General features: G+C 30.7%; 1 protein-coding gene across 1 annotated transcript; it reads right to left on the reverse strand.

Moving 5' to 3' along the window:
* Nucleotides 1-6,176: 6,176 nt before the first annotated feature.
* Nucleotides 6,177-15,743, reverse strand: LOC114756380 (uncharacterized). Its single transcript, XM_028945320.1, has 5 exons — nucleotides 15,138-15,743; nucleotides 14,430-14,915; nucleotides 7,683-7,790; nucleotides 7,314-7,441; nucleotides 6,177-6,294 (listed from the first exon to the last, which is right to left on the reverse strand). The coding sequence occupies exons 1-5, from the start codon at nucleotides 15,741-15,743 to the stop codon at nucleotides 6,177-6,179; spliced, it is 1,446 nt and encodes a 481-aa protein (XP_028801153.1).
* Between the last annotated feature and the right edge of the window lie 266 nt (nucleotides 15,744-16,009).

The following is a 16,009-nucleotide window of genomic DNA, read 5'->3' on the forward strand; positions in this document are numbered from 1 at the left end:
CCATTTCCCTTTTAAAAAAATACATTATAATTTTTTGTATGAATTTTTTTTATATTATAATGTTTGTTTTTCAATGAGCTTCTAAAAAAAAAACATTATAAACCATATTATGTCAGAAAGCTTATTGAATAATATAAAAAAGTGTAAAAACAATAGTGTAAAAAAATTACCGTAAAAGAAATGCTATATAATGATTTTATGAATAATTTTATTATGAAAAGAGATTTGTTAAGATAACACTGCAACTAAGAGATGAAAAACACCAAAATAATAATAATTATAATCATTATAAGGTAATTGAATACTTAATAATATATTATTAATAACTAATTTTTGAAAAAAATACTCTAGAACGAGACGGGACAAACCCATTCCGCATCCCATCTTGTCTTGGTTATTGTTCTATCTCGTCCTAAAATTTTTTTTTTTTATTAAGACTGAGACGAGATAAGTTCACACCTCTAGTTTTGACATGTTAAAATCTATTAAAATCATCTATTTGTCATTTTGAAATTTAATGGGTTTTTTTTTTGTCATCTTTCCAAATTTTATTTTTATCAACACATGTTATTTGTAAATTATAAACACTGCGGCCCATTTCTCAAATTTTTAATAATGCCAAACAAACCATCCAACTCAACCAAAAAAAAATGGTTGATTTGGTTAAAATGTCTTTTTTATAGTGCGCTCTGCCCACAAGTAAAGTTTAGCCAATCTTTTAGGAGTCGAAATTCTAAAAAATTTGGCAGTGTAGGCCACAATATAATAACCACGACTTCCGGTAATTTGCTCATTTATTTGGTTGAGTAATTGGGCGATTGCATCTTCCCAATGTAATTGTTTATGAAAAAGTCTAAGGGGGTGTTTAGATAGAAACCAAACCATGGTTTCAGAAGTGCTTTTACGGATTACGAGTAATATGTGGAGGAGATTACCTACCTTTTTTGCGAAAAAGTGCTTCTGAAACCATGGTTTTGGGTTCCCAAACACCCCCTAAAATGAAACGATGCCGGGAAGATTGATAAAAGCAAGAAGAGCAAAAAAAAAAAAAAAAAAGGGACACAGAGAGATGCAAAGGACAAGCGGCAATGGATTTCTGTGTATACTATCAACGAAGTCTACTTCCAGCTCTCATTCTTGATATACTGCTCCAGCCTTATTTATAAAACAGAAATAGAAGACATTTTTTACTCTTATTTATAAAACACTGAGAGAAATTTTTTGTATGGATGTACAATTTTACCCTTCATTTACTATTGTATTGACTTTATTTATATGAGGTATAATATATATTAAATAGGGATAAAGTTGAAAAGTTATTGAATTTTAAATGAGAGTTAATGAGATTTAAGTTTTTTTTTTTTTTGTCTATATGAAACATGTTGAAAGTGACTCATAAATAAGATCAGAGAAGTAAAATTTAGATTACTAATTTACAGATATTAAAAAAATTAGTTAAATTAGTTATTTATAATAAATTGACGTTGTATTTCCTAGGATATTCTTGTTGATCATGTACATTAGAACTATCACTTCATGAAAACTCTTTACATACACAATTACTGTATGAATATTTTGGGACAAAATAGATAAATAATGAAAACAAAATGGATTAAATCTTATATTTAGAATCAAATTGAATCAATAACTATGTCTTATATTAAAGTCAAAGGTTAGATGTCACTAAACCATCTGATTTCATTGATCGTGTACTAGATGAAGTGTATGTTTGGTTACTAAGCTTAAGTTGCTTGTGCACATCATCTTTAATCTAAGCATGGCGTCAAAGTTTTGAGTGTGGGAGATATCAAGCATGGTAAGTAGGATTGCATATTATATTCACAGTTGTTGATGTCTTACAGGTTGGAGTTAAGCATTTTGAGCAAGAAAGAGAGTGGAGTTCTTGGAGGTAAAAATCAAGTATCATGTTCGAATTTAACTGTCATGATATATAGGATTAAGTGTTTTAACACCGAATTACGGGAAAAACTACTACGAATTACGTGTTTAAAAATTAGGTAAAGATGCACCCAACCACTGGAAAATTTTGAAGGTGCACTTAAAATCCTAAAAAATTAGTAATGTAATTTGGCTCCAACATATTAAAAGCGGATTAATTTTACACGTCACTGACATGTTAACAAATGGATGATTGCCTCCCTCTACAGATCACCTTTTTTATTTTAATAATACAATGACTAAAATGCCACCCGTGCTTTTTGAAAGCTTCCATTGGTATGAGTCTTTGCCCAGGCCTCAGGTTCCTACTTTCTTCTGCAGAGCGACCACTACGGGGAGAACTTGCCGACAAAAATGGTGGTGCGAGGTCTTGGATGAGCAATGAATGTCATCTTCGAAAGCTAGCCTTTCATCGTAAAGTGCACAGATTAAATTGTAATGTTATGTTTTTTTGGGGCATATCAAGCGCTAAACATCCGTTTGTTAATATGCTAATGAGGGTAAAATTGCTCCACTATTACTACCTCCGGTCCTAAATATAAGAACTAATTGACTTATTTTTATAGATTAAAGAAAGAAGTTAAGCTAGTTTTTTTATAATAAATAGGTGTTGTCTTTTCTAAAATGTCTTTACTAATTAAGTGCATTGATAAAACTACCATTATTACAAGGACTATGTTGAAGAAGAAAAATCATAAATATAAAAGACAAAGTGGATTAGGATCTTATATTTAGACCAAAATAAAAATTAAACGAAGTTTATATTAAGGACCGGAAGTAGTAATATATTAGCAGCAAAGTTATACTACTTTGGGAATGAGTAGAAGTGTTTTTTAAAAGCACTTTTTGACAAATTGGAGTATAAACTTCTCTACATATTTATTTCGTATACCGTAAAATCACTTCTGAAACCATAGTTTTGGTTTATATCCAAACACACCGCGGAGTCAGGTGCACTTTTAATCCTTGAAATTTTTATTGACTAAAAAGATCTAAATTTAAGTAAATAACTATTTTCAATGATGTAATTTTTTTTTTTCCCAATAATAACTTGCAAAGACTTCTGTTCTAATAACTTTAGTATATATTAAAGATATGTAACACATAATCAAAAAAGTTACACTTATTAAAAATAGTTACACTCGCACAAATTAAGGTTGTTTAGTCAATAAAACTTTTCTGGTAAAAAAAAGTCAATAAAACTTTTAAACAGGTACTTTTTTACCAAATTAATATTTATTATTTATTTATTTCAAAATAATTAAGATACAAGGAAATATGCATTTTTAATTATTTCTTTAATAAAATAATAAATACAAAATAATAAACTCTCCGATTTAATTTAATTGATTCACGCATAACGCACAGCACGCACATGTATAGATTTGGGCTTCCTGTTTGGTTGGAGTTTATGATGACTTTATTATGGTTGGGTTTTCATGGTTGTTTTTTTGTTCCTGCATTGTTCGGGCCCAATGTTGTGCTACGTGTCGTTCGATCTTGTTTTAACAAAATTGTTTTTTAATAAAAGAAACACGCATTTGTATATCAAATTTGAAATATCGTGGAAAATTGGAACTTTTTATAATTTTATAAATCATAGTAGGTCTTATAAATTAGAGTAGGCCCCATTCAATCAAGAATGATATACTCCCTCCGTTCCTTATTATAGAGACATTTGATGCTTATGGTATGTTCCTATATATAAGAGACACTTAAAAGTTGTCTCTACTTTTTTGTGCTGATTTCCTATTTTACCCATATTTATTCTCCCAACTCACACTCTCTCTCCCTCCTACTTCTCTTTCTTTTATATTTAATTGTTCTCTCTCATGCTCTTTTTCCTTATTAATGAGGGCATTTTTGGAAAACAAATTATACTTTTTACACATTAATTTTCTTAACTAATTTTAACTGTTTTTTTTATCAACGTATTTCGGTTATTTGTCTCTTATAATAAGAACAGAGGGAGTATAAACTTAATTAGCATATTAAGATTTATTGAAACCTTTTTTAGTTTTTTTTCTTACAATGACATAATCATCAATATGAAATATGTAATATATATATATATATATATAAATTTATATCAAAATATGTTATGTGTAATTTATGAAGATTGTGGCTCTTTTTTCAAATTTGGAAAACAAACCACCGAATTCAAAAATTCAAAAAATTAAAAATGTATCTTTAGTTGAATTTTGGTAAATGTCTTTTTTATAACGTGCCCTGCCTACAAGTAAAGTAAAACCCCTTTTTTGGGGTCAAAATTTTAAAAAAAGTTAGGAGCATAGGCCAAAACTAGTCAAATACCACGACTTTTGATAAATTTCACTTATTTGAGGTAACTGCAACAGGAAAATATTGGCCGATGCCATGACGAATCGAGAATTGAAGTTTTCTGGCTCGAGAGAAAATGTCTATCTTATTTATTTACGGCATTGATATTTATCTTCAACTGGTTTCTTTCATTTGCGTGAACCTTTTGGCAAACTAATTTAGGCATGTAGTATTTAATATTTCTCTACAATAAATGATCAAATTTATCCGAAACAAATTGAAGTCCACGACCGAGGGGCATTTTATAGGAATCAAACAGTTTGTAATTAGATGATATCCTTTTTAGATCTGATTGCCAAGTCTTAGTCCTATTTATAAGTCATTTTCAATATGTTTGACACAGACTAAGAAAAATCTTAAATTTCATTAACTCTTATTTAAAATTGAACAATTTTCTAATTTTACTCTTATTTAATATGCATTATACTTCATGTAAATAAAGTCAACACAATAATAAATTAAGGATAAAATTATACAACAATACAGAAAATTTCTCTTAATGCCTTATAAATAAGATCAAAAAATATTTTCTCTCTCGACCTTATAAATAGGACCAGATGAGTAATTGCTTGAATTATGACACTTCTCCTTATTGGAGGTGTATTACTCTCTTTAAGAATATCAAATCCTCAAGAGAACTTATCAGGAACCACTCTTGTATTTGGATTCCTAAAAATCCTAACTTGGCTGCAGATTGAGTAGCCAAGGCTTCTTCGGCGGCAAAACACAAAAATGAATATGTCTATTATTCTCTGTTGGGGAAAAAAAACTGTCTATTCTCCTCTCTCAAATGTCAAAAAGGGCTGCTTTTCTATATTTGAACAAGTGAATTAGTAAGTGGGGGACTTCTAATGTAATGACATCAAACGTCTCTCCTAAATCGTTCTTAAATATCAGATTATGAGTTTGAACTCTATGTATAAAGCAAGATGGGCGTGTGATTTATGACCAAGAAAATAGTCAATTAATAATCCATCTATAATAACAAGTCCTGATTAATTATTATACAGTTAGTTTGATCTTTTTCGGTTTTTCCCATAGTGTTCTCATCGATCTCTAGGAGAAACGCGAATGTTGATGTGATAATAATGACAAACGGGGCACCTTCAATTTCAAAATGAAAATTAACTAACTCACTATTACGGATTGAATTCTGTTCTGACTTTGAACATAAACCGTAAGAAATTGTTTTTGAAAGGAATTGCTAATTTAGTGCTAACAGTAAGCAATTTCTTTAAAATATTCTGAATAATACAAAAATTTCTCCAATATGTTTAGTTTCAACCATTTTAAAAGTTGGGGTGAATGTCAACCTTGAAAAGCCAGCGATTCATGACTACTTGATCCAACCGATTAAATTGGCGGTCGAGCAACTAGGGTGATAATTAAATAAAAATTTAATAAAAATAATTATATGCATATATAATAAGATATATAATATGTGCATATAACACACATACCAATGTATATAAGAAATAAATCCATAAAAACTCTCAGGTAAAAAAAAATCCATAAAAAGTCTAATTGTCAATATAATAACATTACAATATATGAAATTTTTAATAAAATAATGTATACCGCTTGAACTGGTCTGAAAACATATTGAGCTTTTTAATAGGGTCAATTATTTTTAAAATTTTTTGATAGGTGTTTTAGTTATTTCATCCTTTTTATTTTCATCAAGCTCAAGACCCGTTCGCTTTTCTAAAAGTTATTCTAATATGGTTCAACCATAAAAATGGTTTTCTAGTCCAAACCGCTCATTCTTGTATTTCAAGACCCATCTTCCAGTCTTATCCATGTTACTCATACAAGCATTCTTATTATCACTATTCTCTGATTAGTCATTCCCAAATAATAAATGAGCCATCAATCCATTATTGTGCTCTTGTGAATATTTCACGCTCAAACACGTTGTCCTCCTCATCATTATTTCCAGTTTCAGCAATTCTCCTATATTCGTCTGGCCGCAAGTACAGCGTTTCTGAAAAACCACTGCAAATTCAAAAAATAGCCACCCCATATTCAAAAAGGAAAATTGCTGCAAATTAAGACTTTATGGTCACTTCTAACTTAAATTTGTAGTAGTTTTTGACATGTGTTTGTAGCAGTTGTTGACAACTGCTGTAAAATTTTGTAATGATTTTGACCATATTTGTAGTGGTTATTCATAACCACTGCAAAGTACTTTGCCATGTCTATTTTAGTTGTAGTTTTAAAAACCACTACAAACACGTTTGTAGCAGCTAAAAACGGTGCAAATACGTAAAAATAACTATTATAAAACATTTTGTTTTTGGTAGTGGTATAGGGCCCTCTAACCAGATGAGTATGAGGCCTTATAGCTGTATCTTCATCTATTTTGGATGAGACGAGTATAGGCTTCCTCATACTCATCCGTTGTACTACCTCCGGTCCTAATTATAAGAATCAGTTGATTAATTTGAGGAAATTAAGGAAGTAAGTTGAGTTAGTTATTTATCCTAAACAAGTGATGTCTTTCCTAAAATATCCTTACTAATCAAGTGTATTGACTACAACTCTTATTATTAAAAGGGTTACTTTGAAAAAAATATATAAATATAAGAGACAAAGTGGATTGGGGTCTTATATTTAGGACCAAAATAAAAGTCAAACATGATCTTATATTAAGGACCGGAGGTAGTATAATAGATAAATATATAATTCTTATCTACATCTCTTCAGACAATATCTCCTTTTAAACAAACAAAAATGGGCCTCCAAATAGATAACATAGCATAATTTGTAGTAACGACACTAAGGTCCAACGAAGAAACCAGCACACAAAAGGGACCAAGGCCCAAACAACAAAAACTCTCAAACACTAAGCCACACTTAAAAAGCCACCAATGTCGCCACCATTGTTGCTACTGTAGAAAAACATGAAGAAACGAAAATTAACTTCACCAGAATGGGGTTCAAAGAACTACTCCATAAGTCTCATCCCTTTTGATCTCCTTTCTGCTAATTAACAAACAAGCAGATCCACATACAGGCCCCATGCAATTGCCGCCGTATGAAGAAAAGCATTATCAGTATTGACGCCACAGCAACCCCTAAAGACTCTGACCAATACCACCAACACCAACCTGAAAGGTAAAGCAACTATAACTGAGGGGATCTACCAGAATCCAAAGCCAGCTGTACCAGATTAAAGAAGATTCAAAAAGCCATACTTGATCATTGACGACTAAAGAGAAGAAACGTCTTAAGGAATGTCTTCATTTTTGCAATCATCTACCTACCCCTCTAGTGCCATCACACACACACACACATATATATATATGTATATATCATTTTGTCCACACCATTGTCGCTTCTCTCTCCTTCACTGGCTGAACCATTATTCACTTAAAACCAACCCCCGGATCATAGAAGGCAAGAACATACTCAAAGGCACTAAAATCCCAACCCCCCAAAACCAAAAGTCCAAAACCCCCAAGCCGAACAGCCTCCTCTCCAGCTTTCGCCTGAGAGAGAGGCACCAAAACCCTAAGCATGAAGGCACGAGATCACTCACATGCAGAGAGACTGAAAGCTCTCAAACTCAGGAGAGACTTCAATAGGAAAAATGGTTTTGAATATTCTCCTTTTCTCCGGTCCATCCTTGAGTAAATCCAACAATCATTTATCCATTTTCCCAATTGAATAGCTTGCTTCAACAGAATCCACCAAAGCCCTACCAACCATTTTCTAAATTCTTTCATCTTCTTCATCTTTATAATTTCCACCCTTGCCATTATCGTTGTACTCATTCATTGTCAAATATTATCAACAAGATTGTAACATCACTAAGCAAGGTTATCAAATTCGTGAGTTTAAACAAACTCGTGGTAATAATATAAACTTGGATCGTAAACTTAAGTCGTAAATTCATAAGAGTTTACTTTTGTTAATAAGCTGGTATTAAAAGTACATAATCAAATAATTAACATATAACAAATGAGAACAGTTTCATTTAAATATATTTTAAATTTAAATAATTGAATTTATACCCACCAATGTTTATGATTTATCACATTCAATAAAGAAATTTCTATAAAATTCATATATAAAGTCACAAAATATAATCAAATTCAAAAATTTAGAACGGGTTTAAGAGTGAGTTGACACGAAGATAAATAAAAACAGTAAACTCAGTAAATGAATTTGTAAGTTTAACCGAGTTTACAGTTATCACGAGTTTAAGAGTAAATCGACGCAATTTTATTGGCTGAAAACGTAAAAACGTTAAACTCGGAGAGTCAACTCGCGAGTTTAACAACAATTTCACTAAGCCTCTCTATTATTTGCATATACTTTTGCTTTCTCCCTGCTGAAAAAATGTAGATAAAGAATTATTCTCAACGGAAATACTTCTAGCTACTAGTATGCATCATTTCCACTCCCAGACATAAAAGTTAGCAGAAACGGTTTTTGGTTTATAAATATTATATCTCAATTTATTTTGTCTTCCTAAATTTACAATTTTTTTAACTAAATTCTCCTTGTTGACCACATATATTAAAGGATTTATGCATTAAGGGTAAAGTTTCCAATATATGTATATTATATCTACAAAAAACAGTGAATTAGCAATTCAATTTATTCCATCACTAATTAATTTGTGATGGTCTTTTTTCTTAATGAAATTTGCAAATTCCATGACTAATTTTTATTGCTAATTCACTATTATTTTTGAAATTAAATGATTAAAAGGAACACTTTAGGAAACACTTTTTTCCCTCACAAATAATTAATTAATTATGTAACTCCTATATATATTAGGATAAGAGAGAGTGATTTGCAGGAAATGCCTAATTGAAGGGATATTCGTCGTTCTCTCTGTTTTTTTTTTTCTTTTTTTAGTTTTGTTCGTTCTTTTTTTTTTTTTTGGGCTTACGCTCGAAAAGAATACAGATTGAAAAATGAATTGATATATTGAAGCCCTTTTTTCGTGAAACAAATTGTATATTAAATTTGTTTTTAATAAAAACGATATTCTAATTGGTAAGCATGTGACTCATACTTGATAGAGACATAACTAAGTTTGAATCTCATTGTTTAACATAAAAGATAAATATCTTTGTAAATCTTCATTGTGCTCAAAACCTGATGACCTGACCTAACCCTAACAATGTGGCCTAACTCGCCTTTTTCCCCCCTCCAAAAGTCGACGTTATTTGGACGTTTGCAAGAAGGGAAAGAGGGGAATTATTTTGAAAATTGGTAAGAATCTTATTAATTCAAAGAGTGAAAATTCATAATTCTCATTTCTCAATCAGAAATACCTACTGAAACTGGGCTTTTCTGTACTTCTTCTTGGCTCCTTGATAAAATTACAGTTAATGCAATGTTTTATTCTTATAATTGGTTCTTAATCTGGTTTAATTTTGATTCCTATTGTAAATCATAAGTTTTGATCTATTATTTTTTTTTTGGGTATAAAATGTTAGTCTATTTATTTATTTTAATAAGAATCTGGATCATTTCAACTCTTGAGAATGGATCAAACCCTATCATGTGAAACTATATATAGAGATCAAAAATCAAAATGGTGACAAATTAAACTTATAATGACCAAATATTGCATTAACTTAAAATTATAATAAACATCAACTAAGAACTAATATATCATGCCAGAACATTGAATTCCTAACAACCACACGCAATGTGAAATTCACAACAATATTACAAAACTAAGAATAATTTGCTTGAGTAATATTTTGCCAAGTACTGTAATGCATTGACGTGGATTAACAATTTTACTTTTGGGCCAAAGATATTAACTAATTTACTTCGTTCGTTGTGGGCCTGAATGCTTAATTAAATTAATGGGGTTTGCATTATTGAAAGTGACAAAGGTGGACCAAACTTGTTCATTAAATTCCCGACAAAAAAAAAAAACCGTTTTATGGTGAGCAATGAATGTGGACTAAAAACAAATAAGAGAAAAAGACAAATTTAACTATTTTTTAACATAGACTAACATATATAAATACATAATATTAATGGTTCTCTCCCTTATTATTTTTCCATGTAATTTCTCCTTTTTGTCTTACCTGATAACTAGTTTGGTATAGTAATCGATTATCTGTATAGTAAAAGTCACTGGATTTATACCTTTTTTTTTTATAAAAAAAGAACCTTCGACTTTATAAAAAGTATTAAAAACAATTTAAAAGCATTTCTCATATATATATATATATATATATATATTCTACTCTTTTTCAGACTCTCACACATATACATACACATAAATATTCTTAATTTAATTTTTTTTTTTTTTACATTGATGCATTGATGCATTCATGCGCATAATACGAAGCAAAGGAATATAAATGAGTGTAAAATTTAAATATCATGCTGGTAAAAAAAATTAAATATCATTATTATATCATTTTTTTTCTTCCAACCATCACTATATTATTGCCACTCTTTCTTTTATTTTCTTTGAAAAACAAATATTAGCTTTATGAATGTAACAAGTTTCAAAAATTTTATGAACGTGTGGAAACATATTAGAAGAGTTTAACTCTAATACTCATAGGAAGAGGTGCTCAGCAATACTTCAAACATAATTACCTCTAAAAAAATTAAAGGAAAAAAAATTCTTCTATTTTAAGAAGAAACAGAACAAAACAAAGGAAGGAGGTTGAGGTTGAGGGTTCCCCTTCCATCTAAAAACAATATGATCATCCGAATCTCAAACTTACAAGAAAGCAGCCAAAGCACCCTAAACAGCAGACACAAGATACTTTTAAGAGCCGCGATGCATACTGTATTATTGCTTAGCTTGGGCCCCACATAATTTCATGTGGTGGCATTGGCTTATGCTTTCCTGTTCCTATTTATAAATCACTTTTAATATATTTCATACAGATTAAAAAAAATCTTAAACTTTATTAACTTTTATTTAAAATTTAATAATTTTTTAACTTTATCCCTATTCAATATATATTGTATCCGATGAAAATAAAGTCAACACATTAATAAATAAAAAAGTAAAATTATACATTCATATGAAAAAATTTTTCTTTTTACTCTATAAATAGGACTAAAAAATTTCTATTTTCTCTGCTCTATAAATAATATACCTATATTCTCACCGTCGCCAGCAAGCAGTGAAAGCCTTTTACCAACTATGACGTCGTTTTTAAATTTTAACAACCCTGTACGAAATGGCCGTCGCATGAAAGATAGTATTGGTAATATGAATAATTGCACTATAAAATAAGTTTTATATTACTTTCCATTTCTAATATAAGTGTTAGTTGATTAATTTAAGTAGATTAAGAAAATTAGTTGAATTAGTTATTTATAATAAATAAATATTGTCTTCTCTAAAATATCGTTGCTAATCAAGTGTATTAGTTAGAACTATTATTTGGTACAATATTTAATATGTACAACTACTAGAAGAACTACATTTAAAAAAAGATAAATATGAGAGATAAAATAAATTAGGATTTTATATTTAGAATCAAATTAAAAATTAAATTAGTTTTCATGTTAAAGACTGGAAATAGTATTAAGGACCGCAGAAGTAATTCACTGCAATTATGTGACTCCAACTCGAGACTTTGCTGTTGATGCAACCATAACTGCTGGCGGTAGTGAAATCCAATGGCTGATGATGCTCCTCCTACAGGACTCGGAATGATTTCCACCGCACGATGTCTTTGATCCTGGCCCATTTTTTGAATTCTACAGAACCGCTTTAATTCTTGGAATTGGTTTTCCTCAAGAGCTTGCGCGAGAAACTCCGAGGTAAAATCGAAGGACAGTTCACTGGAAAAGAATATGAGCTTACGTAATTCTTGGATTTGGGTACTTTCTCCTACTTCTCAAGTGTTTTTTTCTTTAATTATTAGATTTTGCATAAAATGAGTAAAATTTTGATATCTCATAAATTAAAAATGGTGCGGTTTTCAACTTTTTATGATTTTTCAAAGAAAATACACTCTAAAATTAGTGCTGTTTCTTTTTAATTTATATATAAATTCTTTGAAAAATTATAAAAAAACCTTCACTGATTTTAGGTAGAATCTAATAATAAAAAAATAAAAAATATATTTAGAAATTAAAGAAAAACTGAGTAGCAGCGGTGGAGCAGCGGAGATGGGACCGTTAATACCCCAAATCTGCAATTCTTGATGAGGGCGGGTAGGAAGAATTCAAAATGCTCGGATTTGAATTACTGGAGAATGAGCTTAGGCCCATTTCGGGGAGGCTGCGCATGGCGAAGAGATTTGATTTGCTTGGAAATGATTTGAACCCATTGGAAGAACAAGAAGTTGAGTTATCACTGAGAAGAAAACAATGTGCGTTGCAGAGCAGAACCAACCATTACGAAGAAGATAAAAAGCGGGTTCAGTGCCAAGTTAGCAAGTGAGGGAGTGTCAATCAAGAAAGAAATAGAGTAAGTGAGAGGAGCCAGGAAAATATTTAAATAATTTTTCATTTTTTTTAAATATTAAAAAATGTCTGAAAACAATGGTTTTTTTTAATAGAAAATGTGCTTAAATATCCTAAAAATATGTACGAAGAAACACCCAACACTTTAAAGTTTTTTTTTTTGCTCTTATATGCCCAAAAAGTTTATCTTTGTAACAAAAATACCCTGGCTGTTATCCACCTTTAAATATGATCGTTAAATTATATTATGCAGTTTGACCGGTGTTTTAATAGTTAAATTTAATGACAGATAACAATTTAGAACAGAAATGTTACGAAATAAAACTTTCAGGACATAAAAAGAGTCAAAACAAACTTCCATATGCTAGGTGCTCCTTTGTAGATGCTTTTGGAATATTTAAATATCTTATCATTTTTTTAGGTGAAATAAAGAGTATTCTCAAATCACATTGAACTTAAAACTAATCCCTTTTGAATTGAGAGAGGTTAGGAAATAATCCTCCCAAAAAATACGTTTTTCAAAATTTGAATTTGAATCCTCCTCTTTATGGGACTGAGTTCACTACCAATTTTTTATAGCCCTCATAATAACAAATGCACTTCTTAGAATTTGAATTTGTATTTTTGTTCCTATGAAGTCTTTGCCAATTTTTTTAAAACATACCAAAACTTTTACATGAAAATAATGTACACATTTAAAAATAAAATGTAAATATATATAGTTTAAAACACAAAAATGATTGTAATTTTATATCTACCTTAGAGAATTTTTTAAAGGTTTTTAAAACAAAAAAAATTTACAAATTTGAAAATTAATTAGTAAAAGCTTAAGAATGTTAAAAATAAAAGTGTACACGATTTTTTTTTTTTTTATAATATAGTTCAAGAGTGCGCATATACTATTATTCTAGAACAACAATCTCTGAGCGTGGATTCAAAAGAAAACGACAAGGGTGGTAGAAGCTTGGAGTAATAATTAATTTGCAAGTTAGTTAATTATGAGATTGTGATCATGTGGTTTTAGGGTCGTATCCACGGAAGTATGTCGTTTAGCAGACCAAATGGTTTGACTATGAAGGATTCACTTGAGATACAGTTGTCGTATAATAGGTCCCATCACATGCTAGCGTACATTGCACCAATTGCCATCCATTTTATTAGTTAGTATGCTGATAAAGTACAAGGCCATTATAGATGCTTAACATAATAGTTAATACAACTGTATTATGCTTAAATCCTTTTTATTTTCTTCTTTCACTTTCTATCAACTTTTTTTTTTTTGAAATTCACAATTAAAAGACTACGTATCATTATTTTAATTTGTTATCGTTTCATATATAAAAATAAAATTTCTTAAAATTTTCAAATGTATATAAAGAATGTTTAAATGAAGTTTTTTTTGGAAAAAAATTTAACAAAGAAAAACAACATAAATAATCCCAACATTATTAGTTTTAGTGAAAGGAGCTTTGACCGTTTAAGGACGAGATCTCAAGTGAAAACAAAAATTAGAATAGCTATTATAATCTTGACAATACTATAATTTGACACAATTAGATAGTCATAAAAAATATAAATAAAAAAATTGAAAAAATTGCTCATACTAATTTAATATTATTAATTTCTTTACAGATAATACAAAAAAGTCTCTAAGATCTTTATTCTCTTTTTCAACATGAAAAAGAACCATTAAAGATCATCTCAAGAATTACATTTTCTAGAATAGCAGCCTCAATATCACAAGCTAATTCTTGTCTCTGCTCCTCAAACTTGTTCCATCCTTCCCTCTCATCCATGTCTCTAATACAAGCATCCTTATCACTGTTCTCAAAGTCATCACCAAATGAACCATTCATCCAGTCCTGTGTTCTTCTCAATATCTCATACTCAAACGCATCGTCGTTTTCATCGTCTTCCTTATTCCTAATTTCATCATCAACTCTCCTTTTCTCCACTTCATCTCTGAAAAAATCCAACAATAGTTTCTCCAAATTATTATTAGCTTTAATCCTTTCAACTGAACCACTTGATTTGGTAAAATGTAGCAATTTCCATGCCATTTTCTCAGTTCTATCTCCTCCTTCTTCATATTCATCATCAATATCATTGTGCTCTTCATCATATTCCTCAGTCTCAAGCACTGAAACTGGGCTCCTTTGTTCTTCTTCTTCAAATAGCCTTCTTAATTTTGAATTTCCCTGCAATCATTATTTCAAATATGAGATAATATAAAAGATATCTTAATATTAAAATATTCACCACAAATAATAAAAAATCTCAGGAAAAGGTCTCTCATTAAAAATTCTATTGGTGAGAATGACCAGATAAATTTCTATACACAAAATGAGAACAAAACAAAAGAGACAACTGCAGACACACAAGTTTTTTTAGGAGACAAGATGCAGTCTATAATTGCTCACCTTGGGCCCAGCTGGATTTCCTGTTGTCACGTACACTGAATCCACGCCGACCGGGGACAAGAATCTTTTCCCTTCAACGACGTCGTTTCGAGGACACTCCGCAAAACTACAGTCGCACGAAGAGAAATCACTGTCACTCCAACTGGAGCCTTTGCTGCTACTAGAGGAACTGGAGGCGGATGAGAAATCCAACGGTTGATGTTGCTCCTCTTCCCTGTCCCCGAATGATTTCCACCGCACGATATCCTTGATTCTGAGGGGCACTTTGACTTCCGCCGATCCCCTGCAATTCCTGGAATTGCTTTTCCTCGAAAGCTTACGCGAGACACTCCGAGGCAAAATCGAAGGAGACTTCACTGCCAAAGTGGAGAACCTCTTGACAAGGGCGTTTAGGAGGGAATTCAGAATCCTTCGATTTGAATTCCTGGAGGATGAGTTGTTGAGGTCCATTTCGATGAGGCTGCGCATGGTGGTGGAGCGAATCGGATTCCGTGGAATCTGTTTGAACCCACTGGAAGGAGAAGGAGAAGAAATTGAACTCTCACTGAGAAGATCTCTCAGCGTTCGAGGGCTACGCCTTGTTTGTTGCAGAGCAGGACTACTCATCTTGATGAAGAAGAAGACTGAGAATAAGAAGTGGGTATGGTGTGAGAGAGAGTTTGAGAGAATTTGAATATATAAAGGGCAGAGAAGAAGAAGGAGTGAGGTAGCTTCGAGGGTGGAGATCTCAAGATCTCCAGGTAATACAGAAGCCCATGCAAGGTGGAAAATATATAATAATATTTCTCAAATTATAGATTTATAATTATATTTTTAATTTTTTAAATCCACATGACCTTTCTTCTATTGCTTTAAAAAAATTATATATACTA

Source organism: Neltuma alba, unplaced genomic scaffold (assembly GCF_004799145.2).
Source record: "Neltuma alba isolate B1F8T4 unplaced genomic scaffold, ASM479914v2 tig00010389_pilon, whole genome shotgun sequence".
NCBI lineage: Eukaryota > Viridiplantae > Streptophyta > Magnoliopsida > Fabales > Fabaceae > Neltuma > Neltuma alba.

Excerpts from the sequence above, each read along its gene's own strand:
- LOC114756380 (XM_028945320.1), bottom strand. The coding sequence starts at position 15,743 with ATGAGTAGTCCTGCTCTGCAACAAACAAGGCGTAGCCCTCGAACGCTG. Across the intron at positions 7,791-14,429 it reads AGGCTGCTATTCTAGAAAAT|GCGAAAGCTGGAGAGGAGGC; the intron begins GTAATTCTTGAG and ends CCTCTCTCTCAG. Across the intron at positions 7,442-7,682 it reads TTGCCTTCTATGATCCGGGG|ATCCCCTCAGTTATAGTTGC; the intron begins GTTGGTTTTAAG and ends GGATTCTGGTAG.